Here is a 16,193-nt window from a genome sequence, read left to right on the forward strand (position 1 = left end):
ATGTATACATGGCTTGGGAAAACATTCATAATATAATACTGAGACTACAGGATACAAAAGTTTCCAGTCTAATTGTTTAAATGCACAGGAAAAGGATTACAAGAAAATATAAGACCAGTCCTCTGATTTTTAAAAGGGAGGGGATTTATAAGTGATTTCTCTCCATATTATGTTACTGGGGACCCCAACAATCAGTACTTTGCAATCTTTCCCAGAAGTATCCGTTCACAAGTGCCAAAGTAAGAATCACCACTTCCATCATAAAGGAAAGTCAAGACTGTAGACACACAATATGACATATATTGGACTTAATCTCCTCAGCAGTTGTAAAGGAATTACTCAATTAAGTTTAGGCTTTACTATTAAACATGAGCTACAAATGAAGAGTCACTTGTTCAAGGTCAGTTGCCTCCTAATTCTTGTATTGGCTGGAAAAAGAACATGTCCCGGCCAAACCACTCTCTTGCCTAAAATAATCTGGTGACTGACCAGGTATGAGGAAGAACCAGATTCTTTCTATCCAATTTCCACACCCGATCCCACTCTTCAGCTGCCAGTTAAGTTTCTTCAGAGAGGCCCAAATTATTCCATAACTATACTATGATGGTCATTCTAAAAACCTTTTAACTACCACTCCCCCAAATCCTCTATGACACAATTAATTAATACTTGTTCTGAGAAGCCTTTTCCTCATTATATCCAGAAGTGATGTATTAGCCCTCCTCCTGAACACAGAGAAAATTCTGTATGTTATTTATGTGGCACAAAACACTGCATTTTGTACTTAATTACATGTCTTACAGCCTATCAGAAACTGTGGGCTCATGAAATGCAGAGATCATGCCTTATATTTCCACTATCTTCAAGGTCTCAAATGGCACATGTGTTATAATTCTTTAATGAATCACAGGAACCAAAAAAATCTAAATCTTACCTCAAAAAGCAGTGTTAAAAGCAAGATTCTAGTAGCCAAATTGGAGGCCTGGGGCAGGGTGGCCATCTGACTGATCCACTCTGACACAGTTTTTGTGTCACTTGTTGTCAGGGGAAGAGCAGCTTTGATCAATACATCAGCAGCTTCCCATACCTATAAAAGCAGAAAGTGGCCAAGTCAGGTAACTGTAGACAGAATATAATAAGGTTTGTCAAAACATTCTCAACCTTGTAAAATACTCCCTCTATCCCCAACACATTTGCTAAAGGAGGGTGAGTAAATGGTAAAACATTTACTATATAGACTTAGTGTCTGTATCAAAAGATGTATGCTACGAAAGGAGCACCTCTAAAAGATGATTTTCTTAGGCCAGATTACACGAAGCTAAGAAGCTAGTAAGTTAAAGGAAATTAATATTTAAAAAATTTCTAGGGAGAATAAATTTCTAATACATAGTCAACACCACAAAGCTTCTACCAACTTACACTTCCACCAGTAATCTTTTACTACATCTGTCCCAGAATTATCATTAAGAACAAAAATAAACCAGAATGTTAGTAATGTTGGTCTTGCTTTAATTTGCATGTTAAATTTCTTATAAATCTGACATAATTGCTCTTTTCTAAGTTTTAGTTTTCTTAAAATCATTTCTGTAAGCTCTTTATATAAAGATAACTAAACCTGGGTCTTATCTTGTGTAGAAAAAAAGGTTTATCCAGTTTGCCTTTTACTTTTTTTTTTTAAAGATTTTATTTATTCATTTGACAGAGATACAAGTAGGCAGAGAGGCAGGCAGAGAAGAGAGGGGGAAGCAGGCTCCCTGCTGAGCAGAGAGCCCGATGCGGGGCTCGATCCCAGGACCCTGGGACCATGACCTGAGCCGAAGGCAGAGGCTTTAACCCACTGAGCCACCCAGGCACCCCGGCCTTTTACTTTTGTGATATTTCCATACACTAAAGTTATGCTTCCATACATCACTTTTTTTCCTCTGCTTCTTGACTTCAAAAAATATGTAAAAGATTTCAATGATTTAAAAACATGAATTGTAGGGGCGCCTGGGTGGCTCAGTCAGTTAAGCATCTGACTCTTGATTTTGGTCCTGAGACTGAGCCCTGCGTCGGGCTCTGTGCTCAGTGTGGAGTCTGCTTGAGATTCTCTCTCTCCCCCTCTCCTTCTGCCTCTCCTCCTCATATGCATTCTCTCTCTAAATAAACAAAAATCTTTAAAAAAATCCCCCATGAATAGTAAAAAAAAAAAAATAGTAATGTATACAATTAGTCTGTTAATTTCATAATGAGGAAAACAGTTTAAAAAAATACAAATACCAGAAATACCAGGTCACAGCTATTCATTATGATGAGAACTATTTTTGCTGATGTGGTTGTTACACAGTAGAGGGAAAATGAAACATTTATTCACTGTTAGTCCATGGGACCTAACTGGGTTCAAGAGTAAGAAACATTTGGGACATTTTAGATGAATTTCAGAAGAGATGCCTAGAAAAAGAGAACCCTGTTTCTTCCTTTCAAAGACATTTTTTATGAAGTAGTTTATTCACTTTTTGCAAGAACATTCAAGAAAGAACGAGATTACCAAATCTAAAGAATTCAAAGAGAATATATCTGTATTGGATTAAAACAAACCAAAACAAACAAACAACATACAAAAAAAAGTTTCATTTAAAAAAAAATCAGAGTTTGATGACGGCAGAAAAACCACTTTACACACCTTTTTAAAAAAAACTTTTAAACTATATTCAATTAAGCCAGCATGTACTACATCATTAGTTTTTGATATAGTTGTTCAATGATTCATTAGTTGGATATAACACTCTCCTTTTCTGGCTCCTGGAGAACTTACCTGATTGACTACTTGCTTCAGAATCATGTCTCGATAGTCAGCTCCATTACGTTTGATCGCGGTCATGATCAGATCACAAACCCGGTACACTGTGTCTGGCAGCTCATCAAGAAGGTGAAAGCAACCTGGCAACATGGTATCTGTGAAAGTGTGGAGCTCATCTTGTTCCAATGGATCAGCATCCTGGAACTTCTCTAGACATTTTGCTTCTTCCTCTTCCTGCTTTTCCCGAGCTTTCCGTTCCTCCTCTTCCTTCCGACAAGCAACTTCCTGGAGGCGGGGAAGGAAATGATAGCATATGGGAGAGTTTAAGAAAAATAGGGAACACTCTAAGAATGCACTGCCCTACCATACTGAAGACCCACTACCTTCTCCTCAAGCAGGTGATACATTCTTCAGGGTGTGGTAATCATTCATGAGAGCAGCCTCAGGTCAATACAGTGTATCAGTGATGGAGGTAAGTGTTATTAGTAATGGCAAAGTTGGGATGAATGAATATCCCCATGTCCTTCTTTAGATATTAATTCCTCCAATTATCTTTCCATAAAAATACTAAGATTAATGTGTCAGACCCTTTTGGATGTCATGTTTCCTAGTTACCTCAGGTGACTCCGCTCTTTGATCCATTGGGATATCCTGTCCCAGAGACATGGCAATTGCTCTCATCATCTGGTCCTCTTCAGACATACTCAGATCCTACAGAGAAACAACCGGAAATCCAGCAACAAAGCACATACCAACTTACAGGGAATCAGACATACTGTGCTCAAGTTTTAGAGGAGAAGGTGCTCCATATGTTGCTCTGTAACAGTCAAACCCAACTAGGCTTATTTGGTCATTATAGTAACAGAGAGGGAAAATCACAATGAAGTTAAGCATAGGAAGGGGGTTTCAATGTGACCACTTATTCTGCAGCTCAGAAAAGGGAGTTTCTTCTATTGCTTTCTGACTGGATAATTTAACAGTTCTTCTACAAAAAAAAAAAAAAGTCCAGTAATTTGCACAGCTGGGAGATAGGAAGCCTCTGCTCTGATTATATTCTAGAACCAAGAGTTATCACAAAATGAAAATATTGACATGCAGAAGTCTGAAAATGAAAAGTAGTTTTTGAATAGAAGGCCAATGAGGGAAGTACAACAGAAGAAAAAACATATCAGCAGCCAAACCAATGCCTACAAAATTAGAGCCCCCAAGCCAACTTACCCGAACAACTCCTCCCATGATTGGGGGAGGGTGGGTTAGAAGGTACTCTGTGGCCTGCTCCATGGTGCTGGTGTTCAACAGGGCCTCCATGGCATGTTCCCTTGTGAAGCCCATGTCCATGAGCTATAAAAAGAATGCAGGATCTCAGAAATGGCAGTAAAAGAGAAATCCAAATGCATTTAAAAAAGGCAGAAACCAGGCGCCTGGGTGGCTCAGTTGGTTAAGTGACTGTCTTCAGCTCCAGTCATGGTCCCGGAGTCCCAGGATTAAGTCCTGCATCGGTCTCCCAGCTCCACGGGGAGTCTGCTTCTCCCTCTGACCTTCTACCCTCTCACGCTCTCTCTCAATGTCTCTCTCAAATAAACAAATAAAATCTTTAAAAAAAGGGGCAGAAACCCTTTCAAGATGGAAAGAAGTTTTTCTAACTTCATATGAACTGAGAACTAAGCTCAAAGAGTTAGGTAAATGAACAATTCTTTCCATCTGGTGCTTCCACAGTATTCGAACATTAGAGCTATGCAATGGGGCAGGAAGCCAGGGTGATTTTTAATTCTGTCCTCTAAGAAAATGGAACTAGATGGTTATTATAATTAATAGGATCACCGTAATCCAAAGACTGAGATTTACACATAGAAGCAAAAATTGGGCCCCATTTTTCTGGAAAACAAACTGGAAACAGAACAAGAGCCTGAGAAACTGACCTAAGAATTTTATTACTAGGAGATAATCATGAGATGTATAGAAAGATCTGCACAAAAAGAAACTATACACGACAGTTTTACAAAATCAGATAAGAAAATTAACATCCAGTAATAAAATAACAAATTAAAAAAATATTTTCTTAATGATAGCACAATTCTATACTATATGTTAATTGTGTAAAAATTAGGCATAAAACTAAGTGATGAAAAACTATCTTGTGTGTTGTTATAAATGACTTTAAAAATATTTTGCTTTATTTCCAGATTTTCTTAAAGGGAGCATTTATTGGTTATAATAAAAATGTGGCATGTATATGTAGAAGACATTATTTGAAGACTACCCTAGATATAAAAAGAACATACATACATACACATAAATTACCAGGTTAAATGCTCTGTGAGACTGAAAGGTCAGGATCATAAATGCCTCCCCCACCTCCGCTTCTGGATTCCGATTTTCAAAATGTGGTTTATGTATTTATTTGAAAAAACTAGTAAGTTCTGTAGGTAAGGTTGCAGAGAGCTCTTGTTGGAGATACCCTTAATCCTTTCCTCTATAGAGAAATCAGAAAGTAGCTGAGGACAGTTCGCCTCCAAAGAACAAGACAGCCACAGCCTACTGAGTGGCTACTATACTATACTATACTATCTATAAAAGAGTTTTAATACTAAACAACATGCTTGGGAGGACACAAATCTTATACTGGTTAGGAGCACTGAAACCATACCTTGGCTTTTCAGGAGAAAAAAAAAAAGCTAAGAGGGAACAAATTTAAAGCTATCTCCTGGCTAAGAGGACCAAGCACTTTGTGGCATGTAAATTAGAAAACCCACAACCCACTTAGTGGCCTGTGAACTTAGAATATACTTGTGGGTTTGTGGGTTTTCTATTGGCAGCAAAGTCTCGGCCCTGGAGTGGGAACCCAGGACCCTACCTGTTGCAGTTGCTGCTGGTTTACTTGAGGTTCCCGACGGGAGCCACCTTCCTCTTGCCCTGTGTCCTCTTCTCCTCGAGATCCCTCCTTCTCTTTGCTCAGTCTCTCACGAATCACAGGTTCTCCTCGGAGAATGTGGCATAGGATGGCCAACATGGACTCAGCCATTCGCCCGCCATATACCTTTAGGGGTTTCCGGTTCCACAGGTTCTTGATGCAAGTAAAGGCTGCCTAGAAGTCATTTAAAAAGCTGTGTGAAGATCATTTTGTCTCAATTCAAAGCCACTGGAGGAATAAATCTAAGACCTATGGGACAGTCTTTCCCTGAAAGGTCAGTGTCAACGATAAAACCCTAGGTCAGTGCTGTGGAGGGCTAAAGCAGCACAGAGAAGGGGCATTTTAATCCAACCTGAAGTATCAATCTCAAGTTTACAGTTCAAATATTTACACTATAGGGAATTCTCCAGTGGTCTCTATCCCTTTCTATAAGGCAGCCCTATCTGGGAGTAGGATCCAATGGTTCTCCAAGAATCAAGTTATTTCATTAAGGAGGACATAAAGGAGAGCTAACTAGTCAGCATGAGAAATCCCTCTTGGTTTCAGAATGCTTAATACTCACTTTCTGAGTTACCACAAGGAAGCGGAGGGCACTGAATTGTGGGAAGTTCTGGACACCTCCAGGCAATTTGGCAGGCAGTGAGTGTGGAGATTCAAGCACCGTGGTGGGATTCACCATCTTCTCCACTAGCATTAGCCAGGCATCTAGGAATTCTCCTGTGCCATCAGGTAAATCTGAATGTTCTAATCCCTCAGCAACAGGAACTTTGCCTCCCATTGATAGGGCCCAATTGAAAGTTCTAAAATTCAAATAACAGAGAATATGGAGATAAAATATTAGTACTTTAGATGGGGGGCATTCAGAAGGTTCCCAGTATCTATACTGCCACTACACATCTCTCTTCTTGCAGTTACAGCTGCTAATCTGTCCAACATTTATTAGCTTTATCTTTTTTGAGGGGAGGATTTATTCCAGATTTATTGGGGTATTACTGACATATAACAGATATAAGTTTAAGGTATACAATGTGATGATTTGATACACATATAGAATGCAAAATGATTACCACTTTTAGCTTTACTTTTTAAAGCCAAAATGAATAAACAAACAAAAAAACCCAAAATGGTTGTTACCAGAGGGGAGCATAGGGGATAGGGGGGTGGTTGAAATAGGTAAAGGGGATTAAGAGGTACAAACTTAGTTATAAAATAAACAAGTCATAGAAATGAAAAGTATAGCATAGGGAAAAGAGATAATAATATTGTAGTAACTTTATATGGTAAAAGATGTAACTACACTTATTGTGATGAGCACTGCATAATGTACAAAATTGTCAAATCACAATGTTGTACACCTGCAACAAGTATAACACTGTATGTCAACTATACTTCAATGAAACAAGTGAACTTTGCTTAGAATCTTTAGACCAAGAGAAGCAGAAAAATTATCAGAGAAACAAAGGAAAGAGTAAATCTACTAGAAAAATATGTACACCTGGCACTAAAAACCGGATGAAGAAAAGCAGAGACTCTTACAAACATCTCTAGGAAAGGCTGAATCCCACCCTCCAAGGAAGACTGAGACAAATATGGCTAGTTCCCAGAATGTGAAAGTTACAACTAATGGCTATCTTTGTGTATCCTGTGGTCACAGGACAGGTGATTTAGAAAGTGGTTGCGCTGCTAAGGCACAAAGAAAGACCAAACTCCGAGAAATGCTTCTCTGTGAAGCAACTTGATTCTTACTCAAAAAGAGCATTGTGGCCTCCAGAGCAGAGAAATTTCTGCAGCATGAGGTGGTAGGGATACTTCCTCTCATCGAACAGCATTGGGGATGTAAAACCAACTGAACAGATGAAGAATGTCAGCCTGAAAGGGGGAAAAAGCAAAATTTTAGCTTTCTCCGAGGCAGTCACAGAAGCGGTGGGAAATTCATGTAGCTGTCTAGAGTAAAATTTAACCTTGTACTAAAGTGACTGAGAGACTGGAATTCAGGTGGGTGGCTGGCTAGTCTAGTTATTAAAATTTCTAAGGCAAAAAAGGCGACAGTCCTCACCTACTAAAAAATACAAGGTTACTGAAATACACTTTGATCATAAATGCTTTAAAAATCTCTCTATTCTAGACTAAAAAGAACCAATAGAAGTACATTAAACTGCATGTGGGCTACACATCTAGAGTTAACAGGGAACCTTTCAAGTCCTCTAGTTCAGTGGCTCACTCTCCATTTAAGTACAAAAGGAACCAGTTAGATTCTGTATCTCAAGCAGAACTCACCTGAAGCGAGGAGTAGGTGTATATGGGGGAGGCTGCCAAGATAAGCCCTTTGTGAGGAGCTTAGTGAGGGCCGAGGCTGTGGATCGAGCAGCAGGTGTCGGTGCTGTGGTGGTGCTGGCAGCATGATGGCTCCTTCTCTGGCGGACAGGAGACCCAACACAAAGTTTAACAAGGAGTCCAAATAGTTCAGCAAGCGCTCGGCCTAATCTGGAGGATGCTGGAAACCAAAAGTCAGAATAAGGCATGAGAGTATGCTCAGAATGGTTTCATTTTAACTAACCAACAACACCTGGGAAACACTTGGACTTATTTCTACATTTAATAATCCAAAAAGGAAGTTCCACAGAGAATAAATGCCTCTTTTAAAGGCAGGAGACAGAGAAGTATATTGGAACTCGATACATAACAAATGTGAAAGACGAATAAGAGAAACACACTGTTTAAAGAGTGTTAAAATCACCTTTGTAGAAAAAGCAACAGATCAATATGAACCAGTTGAGCAAATGATACATCTACTGGGTTATAGAATCACTTAAAATGCCCACAATACTTTAAAAACAGCAAAACTGTTAACAGAATTACCATATATATCGTTTGATCACAACATTGAATATATGATCCCCAAAGGAAAAAAGACCGCTAGGAAAAGCATAAAAATTTTATAAGTGGCTTTCTTAACATTAATTAATTTATAGAGAGACTGTGTGCACGTAAGAGTGGGAAGGGGCAGAAAGAGATAGAGAAGCCTGGTGTGGGGACTGGTCTTACAATTCGAGCTGAAATCAAGAGTCAGACCCTCAACCAACTGAGCCACCCAGGTGCCCCACCAAAGGCCATTTTCTGCTTGCTTTGGGGCAGAGCTCCAGATTCCCAGGAGTTAGGTCTTCACCTTCCTCTACATTAAGGTGTCAGAAAGCGGCAAATATTAAGGAACATACAAAACGCGTTCTCCAAACATTGATATTACATTAAAGGACAAAAGAAGACAAGGACAGATCAGTGAACATCCTTAATGCAGTCTTATATCATGTTAATGTCTCCACAGAGCTGCCAAAATGACATTATTAAAACATGAATCAGCCATGTCATATGCCAGCTATATTTAATGTATAGAGAAAGGAAAAGAAAACTGGGTGTAGTAGCCTAACAGGTAACAGGAAAGCAGGAGAGTTTAATACCACAGAAACCAAGAAGAGTATTTTGAGGTGATGGGCCGACTATCATGCTGCAGACAAGTTAGAAGGGGACTGAAGAGTATCCAATGGACGTAGCAACAGGTCACTGGTGAGTCATTTCAGTGGAATGGTAAGAGCAGGAATCATATGCAGTAGTTGAAGAATGAGTAGCAAGGAAGGAATTTTAAAACATGACTTTCAGGAAGTCAGTCTCTTATCCCTGTATCCCTAGCAGTTATCTATCATATAGATACCACCTGAAAATGAGCCACCAAGGTTTACAAGTTCCTTAAAGGAAACAACAGAGCCATACCAACTGAATTTGTCTAAAACTGGTTAAGGCTCTGAAAGCCAGAAAAGGGAGTAGAATGAGGAAAATCACTCACCTGACAATAAAGGCTTGATTTGCTTGATTCTGGCAGCCATAGCAGGTGTGATTTTAGATTTGCCTTTAGAGTCTGAAGCAGTAGGTTCATCTGTCTCCATGGGAGCCAGTGTGTCACCATCAAGCCCAATGCCTTCTAATAAGCCCTGGGTAGAAGCATCCATACTTGCAGCTGTTCCATCCTGCTCACCATCTGTAGACATAAGAGGCGAGCAATAAGACCATGTTGAGTCATCACTTACCTGGTTCCCTGTCCTGAAGAGTCACAAGAAAGAGCTACATATGGTGCTTGTTACTCTTTAAATGTCCATAACTTCCTAAATCTGAAAAGGAAAAATCAAACCAAAATGTAACTACTGATATGCTCCTCTCCTTTGAGAACTTCTAGGTAGCCAATACTAACATCTTCCAGCAAGAGCATATGAACTGTTTTAACCCAGGGCTACCTTGCAAAACTGCAGGCACTGTATGACATAGGGAGCACCATTCACATAGCCAACAGTGTGTACCCTGCCCCCCCCCCACCTAATGCTGTCAAGGTGAATACCCTGTTAATATTTTATGGCTTGTCAATAATAAACTCAAATTAAACATCACAGATGGCCACTGGAGAAATATATTTTATGACATTTAAGATTTTTGTATATGAACGTGAGATACATCTATTTTTTTGGTGGACATATGCATGCTTTTATATCTAATAATCAGATTAAACAAACCTTTAATAAAACACACCACACCAAGTTGTCTTTGTAATATTCTAAGAAAAAACTATGTGGAAATGGAGTCATCTTTGTTAAATTAAATGTGTAAAAGAAATTGCTAGAAAAAATATATCCAGATTGTTAGGTGAAGCAATTCTTTGACACCAAATCTAATTTTGTTCATATTTCTTAGTAAATTACTTCTTTCCTTGATTCAAATTTGTTGCATTTTTACTAAATCTGAGGTTCTAATTTTTGGTTTGGTCCATTTTCTCCAAATTTATATGGACCAAAGGTTTGTGTTTATTTTACTGATTCTCTCTCCTGTCCCATAATAACCAGCTGTTATATAAATCCTTTCTCTGTTCCTTAAGCATTTCCCCTATGTTTAATAACCTAAGTACAATTTTTAAGCATATCCTAACAGTTTTTATACATAGAATTGTCTTGTTACCTTAATAGTTTATTAAATTTATTTCTTCCCTGATATAGAATATAAGGGAAAAACTTTCTAGAAAAGTTTTTATTAATTTTAAGTTTGTTGCATTAGAGTCTGAAAATTGTGTATAGTTTCTGCTTACTGCAATTTCCTACTTTGCTGTGATATAACATAAAAGCCATTTTCTAAAATACCACTGTACAGGGGTGCCTTGCTGGCTCAGCTGGAAGAGCATGTGAATGTTGAGTTTGAGCCCATGCTGGGGGTAGAAATTACTTAATATACATGCTGCTGAAGTGAGCACTGGGGGTAGAAATTACTTAAATAAAAAAAAATATCCACTGTACAAAGAGGAGCTTGGGAAGATGGCAGAGTAGGAGGACCCTGAGCTTACCCCGTCCTACATTTACAACTAGATAGCATCCACATCCAAGTCATTAAACTGAAGAGCTATCTGAAGGCTGGCAGAACAAACTCCACAACTAAATATAGGGAAGCAGCTGCATCTGAAAGTTTAGGAAGGTCAGAAAGGCAGAGGGAGGCTGCCCACTGAAGGGAGGGAGCTGGGTGCACAGCAAGGACAGAGAAATGGGCACTCGCACCAGGAAGCTCACATGGGGAGAGTAATATCCATTACGCCTGGCTTTAAAAACCAGAGTGCCTGAATTCTGGGAGTTTATAAAGCCACTGGGACTTGGGAGTCTGGAGCTTTAAAAGTTGGAGGACTCAGCAATGGGCCAACTATCACTGGGTCACCACCCTTAAAAAGACAACAGTCTGTATCAAGTAGTAACATAAAGGGCACCTGGGAGACAGATCTGTTCATACTGATTTAGGAGTATGTTGGAGGATTTCTCTGAAAAGAAGAGAGCTGGTGGGAGCCAATCCCCACCCCCCACCCCCGGCTCTAACACAGAGCAACCTACAGGAAGTGAGGCTATACAGACAACTGCTACCTAACTAGATAGCAGTGTGCCACAGCCAAGAGGTGTCCTGAGCACTCACCTACTCAGGGCAAATTTTGTTAAATTTGCACATACCCCACCTAGACATCTCCCTAGCCACTTCGTGCTTTGAGGAACCTGGCATAGGACTAGTGGTCTAGTGCACAATTTCCTAACACTGCCTTCCAGCTTTCAAGTTCACTAGTGGACACACCCCTTCAAGAGCCAGCCTGCCTAGGTCCCACTAACACCACACAGAGACCAAGTACAGCTCATAAAAGGCTGAGAGTGTCAGTGCAAATGGCTGCATGAACAGGAAAGTAACTTAGACAAAACCCCAAGACATAAGCACCACATACGGGATAATCTCCTTAAGTACCATGTTCTGGTGAACAGAGCACACTGCAGTCCAGGGCATTTCTAGGACTGCTTCTTCATAAAGTCACTACTTTCAAGAGCAGAAGACACAGCTGACTTTCTTAACACAGAGAAATGGACACAGAGAGGCAGACAAAATAGAGAGAGAGAGAGAAATTTATCCCAAATGAAAGATTAGCATAAAGCCACAACCAAAAATCTAAGTGAAATGGCTATAAGTAACATGCCCGATAGAGAATTTAAGGCAATGATCATAAGGATACTCACTGGACTCGAGAAAAGAGTGGAAGGCATGAGTAAGACCCCTGACACAGACGTAAGAAACAACATAGGAGACATAAAGCGTTCAATAAATGCGATAAGAAACATGCTTGATGGAACAAACAACAGTATGGAAGAAGCAGAGTAACGAACTAGTGACCTAGAAGACAAGAGCAATGGAAAGTAATCAAGCTGAAAAAAAAAAACAGAGAAAAGACTTAGACAATATGAAAATAGATTTAGGGAACTCAGCAAGGCCATCAAACATAACATCTATACTACAGGAGGCCCAGAAGGAGAGAGAGAGAGAGAAGGGGACAGAAAATTTTTTTGAAGAAGTAATAGCTAGAAACTTCCCTAATGTGGGGAAGGAAACCGTCATCAAGATCCAGGAGGCACAGAGAACCCCCAACAAAATCAATAAAAGCAGATCAACATCAAGAAATACTGTAATTAAAATTGCAGAATATGATAAAAGAAAAAATTTTAGAAGCAGCAAGAAGAAAGTCATTAACTTACAAGGGAAAACCCAGAAGGCAAGCAGGAGATTTTTCAGCAGAAACTTGGCAAGCCAGAAGAAAGTGGCATGATATATTCAAAGTGCTGAATGGGAAAAATCTGTAGCAGGAATACTCTATCCAGACAGGCTATCATTCAGTTTAAAGAAGAGATGAATAGTTTCCTAAACAAAAACTAAAGGAGTTCATGAGCCCTAAACCAGCCCGCTAAAATATTAAAGAGGACTCTATGAGTGGAAAGACCAAAAGTGACAGTATCAAGGAACTCCCAAAAAAAGGGATATAAAATATAGTAACACATACCTAAAATGTGGAGAGAAGAATGCGTTCAAACTTAAAACCACCATCAACTTAATATAAACTACTATATATAAAAGATGTTATATACAAATAGAATGGTAACCATTTATCAAAAACCACTAGTAAATATGCAAAGAATAAAGAGAAAGAAATCCAAATATATTACTAAAGAAAATCAGTAAACCACAAAAGAAAAGAAAGAGACAAGAAAGGATTAGAGAAAATCTCCAGAATCAACCACAAAACCAGTAATAAAATGGCAATACCTACCTCCTACTTACCTATCTATAATTACACATTAACTGTAAATGGACTAAACACTCCAATCAAAAGATAGGGTGACAGAATGGATAAAATAGGAAGACCCATCTATACGCTGCCTATAAGAGACTCATTTTAGATCTAAAGACAACTGCAAATGGAACATGAGGGGATGGAGAAATATTTATCATGCAAATGGCTATCAAAGGAAAGCTGGAGTAGCAATACTTATATTGGACAAAATAGACTTAAAGCAAAGACTGTAACAAGAAACAAACACAGACACTATATAGTAATAAAGGGGACAATTCAACAAGACACTCTAACAATTGTAAATATTTATGATATACCCATGTAAGAGCACCCAAAACACAGATAATTACAAAAATAAAGGAACTGATGAATGGTAATATAATAATAGCAGGGGACTTTAACACCCCACTCACATCAACAGTTCATCTAAACAGAAAATCAACCAGGAAACAATAGCTTTCAATGAAACACTGAATCAGATGGATTTAATGGATAGATTCTGAACATTCCATCCTAAAACGAAACAGAATACACATTCTTTTCAATTACATATGGAACAGTTTATAGAAAAGATCACATATTAGTCCAGAAAACTAGCCTAAATAAATTCAAGAAGACTGAAGTCATACCATGTATATCTTTTCAGACCACAATGCTATTGACACTAGACGTCAACCACAGGATAAAATCTGGAAAGATCACAAATACATGGAGGTTAAAGGACATGCTACTCAACAATGAATAAGTCAACCAGGAAAATCAAAGAAGAAATAAAAAAGTACATGGGAACGAATGACAACACAGTGGTCCAAAATCTTTGGGATGCAGCAAAAGCAGTTCTAAGAGGGAAGTATATAGCAATACAAACCTACCTCAAAAGCAAGAGAAGTCTCAAACAACCTAACCTCACACGGAAGAGCTAGAAAAAGAACAAACAAGACCTAAAACCAGCAGAAGGAAGAAACTAATAAAGATTAGAATAGAAATTAATGATACAGAACTAAAACAACAGTTCAATGATACCATGAGTTAGTTCTTTAATCCTATCAGACTTGTTAAAAAAAGACTCAAATAAATAAAATCACAAATGAGAGAAGAGAAATAAAACCAAGAAATACAAAAAATCATGAGAATATGAAAAACTATATGCCAACAAACTGGACAACCCAGAAGAAGTGGATGAATTCCTAGAAACATATGAACTACCAAAACTGAAAGATAAGGAAACAGAAAATTTTTGATAACCAGCAAAGAAACTAAGTAATCAAAAAACTCCCAACAAACAGGAGTCCAGGACTGGATGGTTCACAGTTGAATTCTACCAAACTTTTAAAGAAGATTAATACCCATTCTCCTTAAACTATTCTAAGATACAGAAAAAAGGGAAAACTTCCCAATTCATTCTATGAGGACAGCATTACCCTGATTCTAAACCAGACAAAAACTCCACTAAAAAAAGAGAACTACAGGCCAAAATCCTTGATGAATAGAGACGCAAAAATTCTCAATAAAATACTAGCAATCCAATTCAACAATACATTAAAAAAAATCATTTGCCAGGATCAAATGGGATTTACTCCTGGGCCAAGGGTGGTTCAACATTCTCATTCAGTCAGTGTGATACATCAGATCAATAAGAGAAGGTAAGAGCATATGATCATTTTAATAGATGAAGAAAAAGCACTTGACAAGTACAATATCCATTCATGATAACCCTCAAGGGGCACCTGTGTGGCTCAGCTGTTTAACTGTCCGACTCTTGATTTCATCTCAGGTAATGAATTCAGGTCCTGGGAACAAGCCCTGAATTGGGCTCCATGCTGGGGGAAGGAAGGTATGCTTGAAGTTCTCTTCCTTTGCCCCACCCTGCAGCTCAGGCACTCTCAAAATAAATAAATCAATCATAAAAAAAAAAACCCTCAACAAAGCAGGCTTAGACGGAACATACCTAAAGATAATAAAGGCCATATACGAGAAACAGAGCTAACATCATCCTTAATGGGGAAAAACTAAGGACTTTTCCTCCCCCTAAGGTGAGGAAGACGAAGATGTCTACTCTCACAACTTTTATTCATCATAATACTCTAAGTCCTAGCCACAGCAATCAGACAACAAAAAGAAAAGGGCATCCAAATCAGTAAGGAAGAAGTAAAACTTTCACTATTTGCAGATGACATAATACTATATATAGAAAACCCTATAGATTCCACTAAAAAGTGCTGGAACTGATGTATGTATCAGTAAAGTCACAGGATACAAAATCAATGTACAGAAATCTGTTGCATTTCTATATACCAATAATGAAGCAGGAGAAAGAGAAATTAAGAAAACAATCCCATTTACAACTACACCAGAAATAACATACCTAGGAATAAACCTAACCGAAGAGGTGAGGGACCTGTACTCTCAAACCTATAAAAACACTGACGAAAAGAAATTCAAGATGACACAAAGAAATGGAAAGATGGTCCATGCTCACAGACTGAAGAACAAATAACGTTGAAATGTCTATACTACCCAAAGCAGTCTACACATTTAATGCAATTCCTATCAAAACACCAACAGCATTTTTTACAGAACCAGAACAAACAATTGTTAACATTTGTATGGAAACACAAAAAACCCTGAAGAGCCAAAGCAATCTTGAAAAAGAGAAACAAAGCTGGAGGCATCACAATTCCAGATTTCAAGTTATGTTACAAAACTGCGGTAATCAAAAAAGTATGGCAGTGGCACAAAAATCAGACACATAGATCAGTGGAACAGAGAAAGTCCTGAATTAAACACATAACTATATGGTCAATTAATCTCCGACAAAGCAGGAAAGA

At 38.5% G+C, this 16,193-nt stretch overlaps 1 protein-coding gene across 12 annotated transcripts in view; it reads right to left on the bottom strand.

Annotated features, from left to right (window-relative positions):
- LOC111139808 (HECT, UBA and WWE domain containing 1, E3 ubiquitin protein ligase) overlaps positions 1-16,193 on the bottom strand; it is a 166,528-nt gene that overhangs the window by 45,267 nt on the left and 105,068 nt on the right. For all 12 annotated transcript variants that reach the window (XM_022492219.1, XM_022492210.1, XM_022492220.1 and 9 more), the window contains 9 exons: positions 9,529-9,720; positions 7,968-8,184; positions 7,437-7,559; positions 6,253-6,490; positions 5,634-5,864; positions 3,998-4,120; positions 3,395-3,490; positions 2,795-3,064; positions 935-1,087 (listed from right to left, as the gene is read on the bottom strand). In XM_022492219.1, coding sequence (XP_022347927.1) covers positions 935-1,087; positions 2,795-3,064; positions 3,395-3,490; positions 3,998-4,120; positions 5,634-5,864; positions 6,253-6,490; positions 7,437-7,559; positions 7,968-8,184; positions 9,529-9,720 — 1,643 coding nt within the window. The remainder of the gene's footprint in view (positions 1-934; positions 1,088-2,794; positions 3,065-3,394; positions 3,491-3,997; positions 4,121-5,633; positions 5,865-6,252; positions 6,491-7,436; positions 7,560-7,967; positions 8,185-9,528; positions 9,721-16,193) is intronic.

The sequence above is a fragment of the Enhydra lutris genome, unplaced genomic scaffold (genome assembly GCF_002288905.1).
Source record: "Enhydra lutris kenyoni isolate GAN:26980312 unplaced genomic scaffold, ASM228890v2 scaffoldscaffold119, whole genome shotgun sequence".
Classification (NCBI taxonomy): Eukaryota; Metazoa; Chordata; class Mammalia; order Carnivora; family Mustelidae; genus Enhydra; species Enhydra lutris.